The sequence below is a fragment of the Lipophrys pholis genome (genome assembly GCF_963383615.2).
Source record: "Lipophrys pholis genome assembly, chromosome: 2".
Classification (NCBI taxonomy): Eukaryota; Metazoa; Chordata; class Actinopteri; order Blenniiformes; family Blenniidae; genus Lipophrys; species Lipophrys pholis.
In genome coordinates, this window is record NC_137636.1 from 26,350,944 (window position 1) to 26,367,534 (window position 16,591).

Sequence of the window (16,591 nt, forward strand, 5' to 3'; positions counted from 1 at the left end):
AATGCATGGAGCACATTACATTTCAGACCTAATAGATAAAGACTTCACAAAGGAGATTTATGGAGACAAAGAAAAGTAATACATACAGAAATACTTGAAGAATGAGAGCCGTACAAACAGCGAGGACTGTAGCTGTGCGTCAGTGAGTGAACAGTTGTGCCCTAACATTGTTTTCTGGAAGTTTCAAGAAGTAGTAAGTAAAGTGTAAGTGCGCCTGCTCAGGCTGTGGCTCCGTTCATTCAGATCATGTGAATTTGATGCCTCGTGGGGCTTCGGGCTTCAAGCCCCACGAGGCATCAAAATCACAACGTCATTGAGAAGCTCAGAGCTGATAGGCCGGCGCTGATTTAGGCACTGCTTCACAGAACATGAGCGAGCCGTCACAAATACCAGCTTGTCAGCAGCTAACAGAGCAAACAAACAGTTAAGAATCTAAATTAATTAGGTCAATTATTCACGAGTACGAGAACAAGTTTGAAACTCTTACTTCAGTGTAGAAACTGAAGGTAACGAGTGGTAAACTGAGTGATGCGGTGACCAACATTGTCTAAAACACTCATAGATTTGCAGCTTTACCGGTGGTGGAGTGGTTGAGCTTCCGTCTCAGAAACAGCATGACCTGGTTTTATTCCTATCATTGACGGTTTTCTTTCTTTTTTTTAATAGAATTTTTTTTTTTGTATCTCCAAGGCTCAACATTTTTACGGGATCAGCGGCTATAATGGTTGTTATAATGTTGTGGCTGAAAGGTTGTGCACACACTTGCACTACACTAGAAATAAACTCCTGCCCCTCCAAGTATTTACATCTCGAAACGCCACTGGTAGTGGAGAGTGAGAGATTAACGTAGCTGTTCCCATAGGGGCAGCTGTGTGGTGGTAGGGGGGAAGGACCTGTTAAAACATGGCAGCACAGAAGTGTGAGCAAGTGCCAGCAGTAGGAGTATGTGTTTACTCTGGCTGAGGTGTGAAACACACTCTGCTGCTGATCCGTCCAACAGACTCATCTGATGAGGGCAGAGCAACGATGAAATCAACCCTCTGCCACTGATGGTCAAATTTATTTTCTCTTTGAGTGTTGCAATCGTGTTGCAGAGAAAGTTTGACCGTAAGGTATATAAAATAATGCCGTATGACCAGTTGAAGTAGCCTGTTGAAGTCCAGCTACTTTATTGTGCAGAATTCTGTGAACGTCGTTCACACACCATTAGAAGAAACTTACTGGTCACCTCCAGCTGACCCTCCAGTTACAGCAATGTTTCACACCCAGGGTGCAGAATGTGTCCCTCTCGCCGACCACGGCCCCCACTGACACACACACACACACACACACACACACACACACACACACACACACACACACACACACACACACACACACACACACACACACACACACACACACACACACACACACACACAGTAGTACCTGGATCACTTGAGCACAGCTGTTTTTAAAATTCACTTCTCATTTCTGGTTGGTACCATGTTAACGTCAGTACAAATAAACAACAATACATAAGATTTATATAGAATAAATCCACTGGACAATGTGAAACACGGCAATATACAGTCTAATAACAAAACTGCAACCCTACAAGTTTATTTGACACATTAGGAAGAAATATTAGGTATATTTGACACAAAAAACATAAGATATATATTTCATAATCATCCATGACTAATCTTCTCAGTATTATTGATATGAAGGATTTCAAAGTATATTCGACACGTTTGGAAGGACTATTAAGTGTGTTTGAAACCGAAACATGCACGTGTAATAACGTCGACAATATCATGTATTTTTAGAGTCTTTGATATGGCAAACAGTGGATTTGTTGGAGCAAAATAATCACCTTGATTTATGAGTCTAATGACCTTCTTCTGAAGTAAAAGAATAGGATCAATGTTTGTTTTATAAATATTTCCTCATATTTCCACACCATAACTCAGACATGTAAGAAGGAGTGAGTTAAATAATAAGTTTAGTGAATTTTGATCGAATACTGATCGGATTTTACACATTTTTGCTAATTCTGACTTCAGGATATTTATATGCGGCTTCCAACTGAGCTTTTCAAAAGTAATTCCTAAAGATGTATTTACATGCACTTGTTCAATTTGTTTACCATTAAAACATGGTAAACAAAGAGAAACAAAGCCATATGATACTATCCTAAATATATATGGACATATACTCAATATATGAAAAATATATAAAATATCAATTAGAAACAACAATATGTAAAAGTCCATTCTACAGGATTTATTTTCTCCCGAAAATTCTGAAATCTCATCCGTGGACGAGCTGTCCTACTGTCGTTCTGGAGTCTGCAACCTGTGATAGCGGCTCTGTGAAGCTTTCCTGAGAGAAGGTTGAAATATCTATTTTTCTAATCACCTCAAAGAAGGGCAAAAATATTTCAAATAGGTAAAATGGCTAAAAAAGTACATTTGACAACAACTCTCTGAAAATGTATCAAATAGAAAAACAGGCAAAATGACTAAAAGAGTCAAAACAACTTTAATATCTAAATTAGAAATGCTAGAAATTGCTCAAAACTGCTCCAGAAAAAAATACAAATAATCCAAAACAACTAAACTGGCTAAACTCAGCTGAAAACATCAAGATAATGTTGCCAAAATGTTTAAAAGAATTCAAATGACTTAAACAGCTGAATTATGAAATCATCAAAATGGGAGTGAGCTGGATATTAAAGTATGTAAGCTAACACCATGAGTCCCAGATTGCACAAACTATTGGGAGGAGTTTATGCAAATAGATTCATTTACACGGTACATTGCTGTTTACAATGAAAAAGTTCTGCCTGTGTCTGTTCTCAACACATTTCAAAAGGAAGCTCAGCGTTTTGAAGAGATGCTGCATTTATTGTGGTGAGACACATTTCCTCAGCTGGCTCCCAACCACTCCGTTTAAAGATGTTTGCTTTGTTGTAACCCATCATAGGTCTTGGAATCTTTTCTCAATCCCACCAACAAGTCCCAACTCCACGTGTTTTATTGTGTCTGTTGAGGCTCAGCTCTTCATCACTTCCTAGTGAAAATGAAAACTTGACTTCGTCCAGTAGGTCTTTCTTGTGTGAGGAACACATGATGTTATTCCTCTCTTCAAAGATTGGACTTTGACTCTCTCATGGAGGGAGAATGGTGAATTGAGACATGTGGAGGACCTGGAGACTCATTTATAAAGGTTGCTTACGTACAAATCGGGTCCTGACAGACGCGTACGCCACTTCCCAGTTTGTGATCTAAACAAATAAACTTTGCGGGGAGAATGTGCGTACCTTCACGACAACTTTGGACTTTGCACAGGCACTTTTTGGAGACAGGGGAACCTGGCAGCGCTGATTGGAAGGTGGAGAGTTGAAGCCAGATTCATCTCATACATTTAATATTAATTCAAATATCAGACTTATAGATCCACGTAATCATAAACAGCCCAGCTGCAGTGGTATAAATGTGTTTCTTTAGCGAGCCGTGCATTTACCACTGAATCAGCAGCACAATGTCCATACGTCAAACTTTCATCTTCAAATGATACAGAGCGATGGATGGAACGGATTGATTATCAATTGTGACAAAGTGTGTAACAATCTGGTCTATTTTCAGAGTAAACACATAAATAGTGCGGTGACAGCCGTGCGTAAAGCTGCAGTGTGGATGCGCTGCACTGCCATGCGCTCTGGACGCACTGGCGCTGGAGACAGACGACCTCCCCGTCACTCACCAATTCTAGTGAATGAGGATAAAACACAAAGTCCACTGAACCTTTTTACTAGTCCCTGTTTAAATATTTAATTCATACATTAAATAAACCGATAAAACTGAACTTTATCGGTCTGCTGTGTCTCCACCAAAATGTCTCCTTCCCTCTCTGTTGGCACAGCCATGCTTACTCAGTTTAAGAGCTATTTAGGTGCCGGTAAACGAAGGAAAAACTCAATACAGCCTTCATTGCTTTTGGCCTGCATGCGCGCGCCCTTTGTGAGGCGCAGCAGCCATTTATTGAATTGCACACCCACCTGTGTGGGTAGCCATGCCCACACCTGAAAGTAGGTCACACTTGTTCTTAGGTCGACAAGGGTACACCACAGTACATTCAACTCATAATAATACAGTGCATCCAGTTCATACAATACAGTGCATCTTTCCCTTTTATCACAATATAAATATTCAAATACCAAATGGGAAACTCACAAATGTATCCATTCTTACCTTAGCAACAAGTTTAGTAAAAATATCTGCCACCATTCCGTCTGTAGGACAATAGTGAATAGTTATTTTGCCATCGTCGAGTACAGATCGGACGAAATGATATCGAATATCAATGTGCTTGCACCGTTGGCGACATACTGGATCTTTTAGAAAGGGCAATAGCATCTTGGTTGTCTTCTAAAATAGTGACAGGTGTATATTCAACCCCATGCCAAGCCATGTATTCAGCTTCACACGTGGGTAAAGCTACTGTGGGCTGTTTCTTAGACTTCCAGGAAACTCTGTGGCCTCTCTCATCCAAACTAAAGCAGTAGCCAGTAACACTGCGCCTGTCATTCTGGTCCACTGCCCAGTCTGCGACACTATAGGCCACAAGTTTAAGATTGGCATCCTGTTTCCTATAACACAAATCCTGGTCCGCAGTACCTTTTAAATACCTCAACACATGTTTAGCTGTGACCCAGTGTTGTTGTTTTGGTTCAGAAAGATATTGTGACAATTTACCAACAACAAAACTCAGGTCTGGTCGAGTACATGTCATTAAATAAATTAAACTGCCAACCACTTCTGGGTATTTCTTTGAATCAGCAGGTTCACCCTCATTGTCAAATTTAATTTTCATTTCACATGGTGTTAATCTCGGTTTGCAGTGCGTCATGTCAAATCTTTACAAGATTTTGAAGATGTATCGCTTTTGATTCATTTTTATTTCTCCTTGTTTCTGGGCAAAATTAATGCCAAGGAAATGCCTCAGTTTCCCAAGATCTTTAATTTTGAATTTTGCACCCAACATTTCCTTTACACTTTGGAGTATTTTACAATCACCCGCTGCAATAATGAGGTCATCAACCCAAATGATCAACATGACCCTTTCATTGTCAGATTGTTTACTGTAAACACAATAGTCTGCTGTGTTTTGGACAAAATCGTTTTCAATAAGGAAATCATGTAACATCTTATTCTAATTTCATCCTGATTGCTTCAGACCATATAGTGACTTATTGAGCTTACACATCAGTTTCTCTCCTCCTTGATTTCAAACCCTTCAGGCTGCTCCATGTAAATTTCATAGTCTACTGGGGCATGCAGATATGTGGTTTTAACATCCGTCTGATGTAGTTGTAAATCATCCTGAGCTGCAAGCTGCATTAGGACACGTACAGAGGTCATATCAGCAGTAGGTGAAAAAGTTTATTTATAATGAATACCAGCCACTTGACTATAACCTTTTGCCACGTATCTTACCTTGTATATTGTCTCATCCGGGTTTTCTTTGACAGCATAAACCCATCTGCCCCCCACTGGACGTTTACCTTCAGGTGAGGGTGCTGGTGTAAAGGTATCATTCTCAATCAGAGAGTCAATTTCTTCTTTCATAGCCTTATCCCACTGTTCTGACTTTGAAGTGCTCAGTGCATCCTGGAAGGTCTGGGGGACATCACATGTCACATGATAACAATAGTCAATATTTGTCAATGCTCGCTTGTCATCACATTCATTCATTCATTCATTCATTTTCATTCGTTGCTTATCTGTTTCTGGGTTGCGTGGGTGACAGTCTGAGCACTGTCACCCAGATCACAATGCACAGATTAAGAACCTTCCTGCAGGTGGTGAGCCCATGGGAAGGTGACGCCCGGCGTGGGACACGAACCCACTACCCCTGAGATTGTGAGTCTCATGCTCTACCAACTGAGCTAGCCGGGGGATGTCATCACATTTTACTTCATAATTAGAGTCGGTATAGAACTGAGGTGGTCTCCTCTCCCTCTTTGGATAGCGAGCACTATGGCTACTTTCACTTTCACTTTTTAAGTTGCTATGGGATTCACTCGACTCTCCTTTCACTTCTTGAGAGATTAAATTGGTCACATCAGGTTTTGGTTGCTGAATTTCAGCTCTCTTTCCATTTTCCAACTGATCATACATGTCTTCGTCTGTCTGAGTGTTACTTTCATTTGTTTTCTTTGTGACAAACTTCACCAGTCGGTTTTTCATCACTTTCCCTGTGTCTGGATAGAAAACTAAAACTGCAGAACTGTTTTTGTCATAACTCACAAATACCCCCTTCTCACAGCGTGTGACTAACTTTGTCTTATCATGTTTGCATGGAAAACATTCTGAGCCAAAAGCTCTCATTTTGGACAGGTCCGGTTTCTTCCCAGTCAGCACGTAAATTGTTCAAGACGTCTATTGTAGCATCTATTCCTGATGATAGCAGCAGTTTGTACTGCATAGGTCCACAACTCTTTCACTAGTCTGCTCTCAATCAACATACATCTTGCCATTTCAAACAAGGTCCTCCAAGCTCTTTCTGCGGTCCCATTCTGATGGGGTAAGTAAGGAGCTGAGGTTTCGTGTCTGATGGCGTTTTGACTAAGCAGTGACTTGAACGCAGAAGCTGTCAATTCTGTTCCATTGTCTGACCTTATACACTTGATTTTTCCATAAGGGGCAACATCAGCAATGAATCTCTCAGTAGCTTTAACAGTATCACTCTTAGCTTTGAGAAAATAAGTGAACATAGCTCCTGAATAATCATCTGTAAATGCAAGGGCAAATCTGAAACCATCTTTTGCAGCTAGCTCTGTGGGTCCAGCCAGGTCTGTATGAACAAGTTCAAGTACACCGTTAGCTTTTTCATCTGGATCTGTATTTCTGCTCTGTGCAAATTTGCCTTTGATACACACTTCACATTTCAGATTAACCTTCTCACTTTTTCCATTAATTTTCAGGCCTTCTGTGACACTTTCCAGCTTTAACACGTCATCATAATTTCGGCGACCCAATATTTCATGCCTTGTCTGAACGTCATAACACACATTACATTTATCCGGCTCGCCTTGCAGAGTACTTGAATAAAACAGTCTGTTGTGTGTTTTATTATCAAAAGTCATACCATTTTTATGGATGAGTCGATTCTGTCCCTCCTTAAAGATGACTGTCGCTCCTTGCACAGTTGCCGCTTTTTTCAGAGCAACGAGGAGCATCATCCTCCTCAGCAATCCGTCAACTAGGACAGCTCTTCATGGTCTGGATGGAACTTTGTGCACTGGAAGACAATCATTGAGTTCAACAACTTCATCTGTCTGCACGCTGATAAAGCACCAAACATCTGAGAGACACCTACTACTTTTTTTTTTAACTGGTACATTGTGGCTGTGAGGCGAGAGGCTGTGGACTCTGTGGATTCAGGACGTGGTGAGTGGAACATGTATTACCACATTGTATTATTTTGTTGTTTATCGTCTCCCACGTTACACCGCTTCTTCCTCTCCATGTTTTCTCCTGGTTGAAGGAGCTCTGCGTTGCAGTGTGGGACGTAATGCAACGCGACTTGACGTCGTGCTGGGAAATGAATCGTTAAGAAGAATCGAACACATATAAGGTGTACGATTCCGATGGAATTGATCAATTGGAACCGGTTCTCAGTCAGAACCGGTTTTCGATTCCCATCCCTAGTCCACGTGTCGATGGCGAGGTTATACGGAGCTCCTGGATAATCATACAAAGGTTGAACTGTGACTTTGTCTCTGTCTGACTTTTTCAAATTGCTCTCTCTGATTCCTGTGTTTTCTGTCTCCCTGAGGATTTTTACATGGAAAATTCTCCCGACAATAATATATTATGGGTTTCGCATTCTTTTCTTGGGTGGGACGGTATACGACTCTGTCTCTGACTCGGTTTCCTCCCTGTTCCTTTTTTTCCGGTGGTCCCCAATGGTTGAAGCGGGTTTGTAAATGATATAATCTGGGTCCAGCATCCTTTTCTTGGGTGGGAAGGTGTTTGTCTCAGGCTCGGTCTCAGTTTCCTCCCTGCTCCTCTTTTTCCGGCGGTCCCCAGTAGTTGGAGCAGTCTTTGTAATGACTGCAGTGCTGGCGTCTTCTGAAGAAGAAAACAATGTTTGGGTTGTAAACAATGCAGGTGAAACATCTCACTACACACAGTAGATTTATTGCTCTCGTGTGAAATAATTCCCAACTGATCAAATCATGGTTGACATTGATAGTCTTACTAGAAATGCTCGTCTTCACATCTTCACCAGGGCTGATCTTACTCCTCTTCCTTTGTGGAGAGCTGCAGTCTGACCTGGAGCAACGCTTCTTGCTGGCCCGCTGTGAGTGCTGCTCACTGTCCCGACTCCTTTTCTTTCCTGCATTCTGAGTGGACGGTGACTCTCTGCTGCTCGTTTCAGAACAACGAGGAGCATCATCCTCCTCAGCAACCCACCAACTAGGACAGCTCTTCATGATCTGGATTGACCTCTGTGCACTGGAAGACAATCATTGAGCTCAACAACTTCATCTGTCTGCACGCTGATAAAGCACCAAAAATCTGAAAGACACCTACTATCTGCTGTGGCTGCTGTCCAGGTGGCTGAGAGTCAGAAACGGATGCATAAGAATGTCTGCTGCTGTGATCCGATTATAATGATCGACGTCCAGCATCTTGGTGATCAAATCTACAAAACTCGCTCCATCACGTTCTTCAGCCGGGTCGTCAGTTTCTTCAGTAAACTGCAGCAACACAAGAAATCAAACAAGAATTCAGAAAAGAATTAAACTTGTCAGTTGAAATCATAAGAACAGACGTTTTCCAGGAGATAACACTCACCCCCAAAAGATCAGCCAGGGTGTTGATGGGGTACAGCTCCCTGTCTGGATCAACTGGTGACTGATGACAGGAAAGATTTCATAAAATCTACATGTAGATAATGGTAGTCTGAAGAACAAACATAGAGCAATCTACTCTGATCCAACATGGTTCAAATGGAGACTATGAATGGTACCTTCAGAGACCAAACTCTGGTCAGGTCAGTCATGTTGGTGAAATATTTCTTTGTGTGAAGTCAAAAGTTCATCACCGTGTCTGGAGGCTGTCCGATGATCCACACAATCATTCTTAACTGTGGACACAATACAATGTTGGATTATATGTTTAAACTGAGCAGAGACTGCAATATGAATCAACATCCTGACACATAAATCATGTTGGGAAAAGATGACAGATTTTTAGTTATTGGAAAACATATGCGGTCCAAAATCCTTTTTTGGAATGATGTCTAATATCAATTTGTGAGAAAAACTAATTATTTTTGTAAATGTCCTCAAACTCAAAGCTATCCTGAACCACTTTCATCAATTAATGACAACACAATCCTCTTTATTCTTTCTTTTAGTTCATCAGCTTCATGTTTTGTTTCACATTTGCATGTTTTAGGTCATTGTAATGGTTTCAATCACAGAGTGAATAACCAAAAGCTTTGAGTGAGTTGTTGGTCATCATTTGCTCTTGGATGGAAACATTATTTGTATTTTCCATTTTGACTTCAAAACCAATGTGTCAGTGTGATCCAAACATCAACCTTGTGAATGACTCTGATTGCTCTTTTTTGTTGAATGATAGATATATGTGGTTTTTTACAAAAACGGACATTTGTCCGCCTCTGCCCCTTTAGATGCAACCGGAGACACAGAGTTTATCCAGATCTCCACTGTGGCCCGAGTTTTCAGGAATCATTGTTTGTGGTGAGTCGTAGCTGCGCTTATGTGCAAATGCGCGGCCCAAATACTGAGAAATATCACAGTTTTTTCAAATACCCGAGTACGTGTAATCGTGGCCTCAGAATCTCAAAACAGCACAAGAGATGAAACGTGAACCATAACAAGAACACTGTCAATCGAGACTAAAGTGATTGGAAAGTTGATTTTTAATGAGGCTGGATCTTGGATGTACATGCATCTTTAAAAGCATGACTCACGTTTCAGATGTTTTTCATTTGGACTTTCTAGATGATTGAGAGTGTCTGGACTCATCCTACTTGAAAGAAATACCAAACAGGCTTTGTGGCTCGGATGCACATTCTGTTCGTATCGTTCATCTGAATCACTTTCGTCACTTTGAAATATCTACGGGTTGCTTTGCTTGCTCTAAATTTTCTCAAATAAAGCTGGTCATAAAGATACTTCCAATAATCCAATTCAAGGTTTGTGATTAAAAATTATGGGCAAATTATTTGTCAAGTCAGAATAAAATTAAAATTAGAAGCAGCCACAAATATTTTGCAGATATCTGAAAAGGGAACTTTTAATAAAATAAAATGATGATGGGATCAGTAAATAAAATAAAAACATCTGCGGTTCCTGCTGCACTGATATTCATCTTGTTTGTGCAATCCTCTGTGAATCCAACACGTATTCCATATTGCAAGCATTTACTGGAGAAGTAGTTCAGCTTCTTTCGTCAGGCGATTTATTGTTTCAATGTGAAGGAAAAAGCTGAGTAAAAAAGACACCCTGAAGAGGACAAAAAAGATTATTTTCTCTCCACACAACTAATACATTTCTCAACAGATGCTGCTGAACCTGAAGTGCATCTAAACTAGAATCCAAGAAAAAACAGTACAGTCCATAATAAATGCTGAACTGCAGCGGCTCACAGCAGACGTCAGAGGCGTGTTCAAGGTTTTCTCTCACTTGCTGCTGAAATAAACTCCCTTCATAAACACTTTTATTCCAAAATCATTCACAAGATCTTACGCCATCTTCTTGATGACAAGGTCCACTTCTGTGGTTTCTCCTTTATCCTGGATAGCGGTGAGTTGCCCCTGTGAATGTACGCTGCTCATCTGGAGGTGACGGTGAGGCTTGATGGACAACGAGCGGCTCAGACAGGTGGCAGGCAGCCCGGCCTCTGAGTCTGCTGTGGGTGGGCATCCGCCGAAAGGTGCCAAACTCCCAGCCAGGCTCCCACAGCTTCACCTCGGTCAGAACGGCCGGCCAGTGTGCCGGCCGGCGGGGTCGGACACCGAGTTCAGCCCCAGTTCAACCCCAACTCACCCGGCCTGACCTATAACACGCCTCTCAAATCAGCCTGTGTGGTTTGTAATCCTGCAGCGAAGGTACCTCCTATCATACAGCCTCGTGAAGGTTTTTAAGACGTTTCACCTCAAACGAGAAGTTTTAGTCAATTTTTCACCAGCTCTTGTAGAGCTGAAGACATTTCAGTGACTTAGAACATATTATCATGAAGGATGATGTAAGTTCCAGCAAGACCAGCGTTCGTCAAAAACAAGAAAAAGACACACCATGACCCGGAGAGTCTCCTCGTGCTCATCTCTCAGTATCCATGCTCTTTTATTTGGGATAAAGCCGTTTTCAAACTATGTTGTCTTGTATTCATCTGGGATTATTGGGATTATTCTTGTGTGATCTGTTTTTCTGCCAGCTCGGGTGAATGAACCTGGAGTCGCCTGTAAAAGGTTACGACCTGTTAACGGTGTGACACTGCCTTGAATTTAGCTACGATTTGACCCAGCGCATGTGACACTAACGTGAATAAAGTGGGGGCAAATGATGGATGGATGGTTGGGTGGATGGATGATTAGGTTCAGGATTTATGACTGTGTGAAGCTTGATGAATTATATATCAAACCGCAGGGGACATACAGAAAGTAGCAGAACAAATTGTCTCGTACATCAGAAAAGCAGTCAGACTAAAAACCAAAATGCCTCAAGAATCACCCTGTGAACAAAACTGTCACTAGTCCGCATCAGAAAAACCAGCATTTGCCATTAGTATTTCGGTAACATTTATGAGACCATGATTTCTAAGTCCAAAAAGGCTTCTAAAGTCAACTTATTTGAGCCGGGAACTGCTCACAACATATCAGTTCAAGTTTCAACTCATTGATCCGGCAACATGACAGTTAACTTCTGTCGATTGTAAGTTTAATAACCTAAAGACTCAATCTGATCACTACCCCAGTGTTTCAGTATCAGTACACTGCGCACTGTTTTAAAAATGTCATCTGACGTTGGGTAAAGACGACGGAGGAGAAGGGACGGAGGGAAGTTACCAGATTGCATTCCTGGTTCTCACAGCTGAGGCGTGAAGTGACGCCTCCGGGCTCATCAGCTCTCATCAGTGTGAAATCCTCGCACCTCTGCTTTAACTGGATAACACAGGTTCATTAGGCTTTATTAAAGCACATTATGTTTACGTTTTAGCCGTGTAGGATTTAAGTCAGCCGTGCAGTAGCTCGTACAACAAATCCAACGGCAGAGTGGTGAGATTCAGACATGGGATCCAGAATAAAGCTGAAAATAAAAAGGATCACTGCGGTAGTGGAATTTGCTCTGACTATAAAACAATAATGCTGGTGAGAAATGGTGGGATATAAAGTGGAGGAGATCAAAAGAAGGTAGAGGCGAGTGTCAGGGTCAAGGTTGGGATGAGGAGGAGGAGGGACATTTCAACCTGCAATAAAGAAATAACTGAATGAATATCTTCTCTTTTTTTGAAATATTTAAACTTTTTGAGACATCCACATATTAAAGGTATTATAACTTCTTCAGAAAGTCCTTCCTCTCCGTCAGGCGTTGCAAAACATCACAAAGACCACCATGATGCCTCTGTCTGGAGTGTTTTATTGAGAAGATATGCGAGCCGACACTTCTTAAATACATAAAGCCACAAATCCCGGTGAATTGTTGATTTTACAAAGATCCATGGGGGACTGTTGCATTGCTAATGAATGTTGTTGCATGCAGGAGTTTCCATATGAATTCAGATCATATATTAGTCTAGAAGAATTAACCCAGCTCCAAGATCTGATCACTGTTGGATAACGGTGGCGATTCTCAATCAGTGCAAATGTGCCTGGTTTTGCCGATTCTTACACCAAACAGGCTCAACTTCATGCACAGAGCCGCCATTCATCCCTGTGCCAAACCTCTTAGAGCTTAATAACACAGAGTTTTAACAATCAGGCTCAGTCAGCCTAATTTTCCCTCCTGTTTTGGTTATTTTATATCCTACAACCTCTTTTTTTGTGGGGCTTGAATAGATTTGGATGCGTTGTTTGTTTGTTTGTTTTTTTTATATGGAGCCATAGAAAAAAGTACTTTAAGTTTTATATGACTTTTGCTGGAAAATGTGGAGTATGCTTGTAAGGTCACATGCTTGCACAGTATTTCTTCTTCATACCTTGCTGTTTTTATGATCCAGTTTGCCGACCTTTTCTAAAGCATTTGTGTAGATGTGTTTAAAAGGACAGTGACTGCAGAAGAAATCAGATCGCTCCACACCAATCTGTTAAACATGTGCAAGATGCATCTGGTTTCTGACTTGCTGCCTGAACAAAAAGGCCAAAAAGTAAAAAAAAAAAAAAAAGAAGCTGTTTATTGTTTTCAGCAGGAGTCAAAATTCACACTTCCACTCCTGTATAGCTGAACTTTCCCAGACTCAGAGGAGAGGTAGACACAGAGGCAGAGGAGGAGGTACTGAGGCCGGCAGTGTGTGAGTGTGTGAGTGTGTGTAGGGGCAGTGGCCTCTGCCTTGGACAGTGATTGTTTGTGAGAATCTGCAGAGGTGTCACTTCACACCTCTGTGGCCTGGCCCGGACTTATAAATCGGTGGAGCAGAGCCGAGCAGCACTCACAGCTTCCGAGTAAAGTCAAGTCAGACCAGACCGCCGGGCTCCTGCACACAACATGGATACCTCCTCTGTGCCTCTCCTCGACTACAGCCTGCAGTACCAGTGGTGTTCTGACTCAGATCTCTCCAGCCTCTCCTCTCTGGAGACCCTCTCACCCATCCACTCCATGGACTCCAGCCTTTCTCCTTCCTACCAGCAGCCTCCGCTCTCTACTCCCAAGGCATCTAAAACCGGATATTCCCAGAGTGTCAAGTCCTCATCCTGCTCTGCTTCCAGACGTGGCCGGAAGTCGGGCCGGGTGTCCCGGATCCGCAGCAAGCAGAGGGAGAGCGCCAGCGAGAAAGAGAAGCTGAGGATGAGGGATCTGACAAAGGCTCTGCACCACCTCAGGTCCTACCTCCCGCCTTCGGTTGCCCCCGCTGGACAGACTCTGACAAAGATCGAGACCCTCCGCCTCACCATCCGCTACATCTCGTACCTGTCGGCCCAGCTGGGCCTCAGTGAGGAGGTGCTGTTCCAGCGGAGGGAACAAGGAGACACCTCGGCCAGTGACGCCTCCTCATCAGACATCCTCGGCTACTTCCAGAAGTCTGCCACGGGGGGAACAGAAAGCCAGAGCCAGGGTCTGACCCAGGGTGTGTACCCAGTCCAATGTTACAGCCAGAACCCCATGTTGCATTCTGGGAGCTGCGGTTTTGGAGTGGATGAGTACAGCAGGCAGTACAGCGAAGCCCCCCAGAGTGACATGAGCTCGGACCCCATCCTGCAGTCTCCTCCTGCATCGCAATCCTCCTGTCAGGTTTGACCACAGTAACTTTCACAATGTTTGACTACGTTTATATATCATTTGTGACAACACTAATGTATTTTCCTGTTGATTTCTGTACAGCAGATGTGTGGCAAAGACTTCTGCATCCCGCTGGTTCCACGAGAGTACTGGGGCTGAACGCTCCAGCGCTGTACGATCATCATCCAACAACAGACACAAACTACTTCACCGTCCTTACTGCCTCACTGTGAATCGTGTAATTTATTGGAAAGCTATGGTCTTCTACCTTTTATTTATTTCTTCCTATGAAATGATCCATGTAAATACAGCTATTTTTGTACGTCTTTATACCACTATTTATAATAAACTGCACGATATATATCTATATCATGTCTTGTCCTCATTCACATCTGTTCTCTCATTTACCGGTCAGGTAGTAACTCAACAATGTGCACTTGGGACTGATAAAAAGAAAGCGCCGGCTTCCAAACTGGCAGATAAAGTAATGAAGATAAACGTAGCACACCTTTGAATGTACTCTTGAAGAAGGCCCATTGTCCTTGTGCTCAAATTTGCAAGCTCATACTGGAAATACTGAGAAAACATGAGGCATACTTCAACTTTGTAAGAAATGCCCTCTGCAGATCATGTTCTGGAATGACATGGAGCTGAGTAGTAGCGAGGAAAACAAAAAAAGTTTGTGAAGTTAAAAATACTCTATTTTACTATGACAAATGCTAGTTTTCACAATTTTCTGTACAGTATGTGTTGTGTATTCTTAAGTTTTTCCGAGTAAAGAAATTTGGAAAATTCAGAATCAGAAATCTTTCAAAGAGTTAACAATAAAATCTTGAAGACTTGGTTGTATAGTGTGAAATGACTTCAGACACAGGCATTGCTATCAAAACAGAGAAAATGTGACAAAACCATTGAAGAACCAGAAAATAAGGAAGCAATTGAATCTAAGATAACTTGATGAAACATGCCATAGTACATATACAATATGATATAAAGCAGTCTAAAACATTACCATGTAACATAATATAATATTATATACAACACATTATGAAATGAAATTATGCAAAGCAACATCACACAATTTGATGTGACAGCGTAAATGTTCTTGGATTCGACTATGATACAACATTATACATTATAATTGTAACACAATGCAATACAGTGGATGAGATGATAAAATTATAGCAAAAGGAACATTGCAGTAGATGGATTTTCAGTGTACCACAGTAATGTTACGTACACAGCACGAGTGTTTAAAATCTGAAATAAATGACACACACACACAAACACACGCACACACACACACACACACACACACACACACACACACACACACACACACACACACACACGCACGCTGCTTACACTTTTAAAGGAAAAGTGTAAACTGAATAGTTTTGTGACATAAATGAATTAAATGCCAACTCACCTACCTATTTTTAAGACCAAAAAAAAGTTGGAACTCTTAGAATCAAGAAGGCTTCATAACTCCTAATGAATCTTGGCGCTCCTGGTTGGGAATCACTGCGATGCAATACGATGTGATGCGGTACAATGCAGTATGGTATGATACAGTGCAATATGGTACAATGTGATGAGATGTGATACAATACGGTACAATACCTTACGATGTGATACGATGCAGTATGGTACCGTATGGTACAATATGACAAATAGTTTTACATTTGTCTATTATTCAATAATAATGTTACAATCCCACCTGTATGTTATTTCATATTTCTAAAGACACAAGCCTCTCCTCAACCATTCACCCAATTCCTCTCCTATGATGTGAATCATGTGTAAAGCGTCAGAGGCTCTCCTTTCACAGCAGATCTGAGATCTGTCCCAGGTTATCTGGTTTATTTAGTGGGTCTTTGTTAATGGCCCACTGCAAACACGGAGAGCTCCTCGGGCACCGCCGAGTCTAGACCAGAATCCCTCCCTGCTCACTCTAACCTTCCTCTCACCTCCTGCCCTCATCACCTGTGAAAGCCCACCGAGGGGGCTTTAATATTCATAGGGAAGTGTGGTTCTGCATATCAGGCTGGGGACTCAGGCCCGAGCGTTTAGTTTGCCACGAACACGCGGTTCATTTGAAGTGCGAGCAGCGAGCCAAAGACAAAGCCT

General features: G+C 41.9%; 1 protein-coding gene across 1 annotated transcript; it reads left to right on the forward strand.

The window, feature by feature from the left end:
- Positions 1–13,729: 13,729 nt before the first annotated feature.
- mespba (mesoderm posterior ba) lies at positions 13,730–14,620 on the forward strand (the record flags this gene model as incomplete). The annotated part of the gene is made up of 2 exons (XM_080458079.1): positions 13,730–14,473; positions 14,564–14,620. 2 exons carry the CDS (start codon positions 13,730–13,732, stop codon positions 14,618–14,620), a joined length of 801 nt encoding a protein of 266 aa, XP_080314205.1.
- Between the last annotated feature and the right edge of the window lie 1,971 nt (positions 14,621–16,591).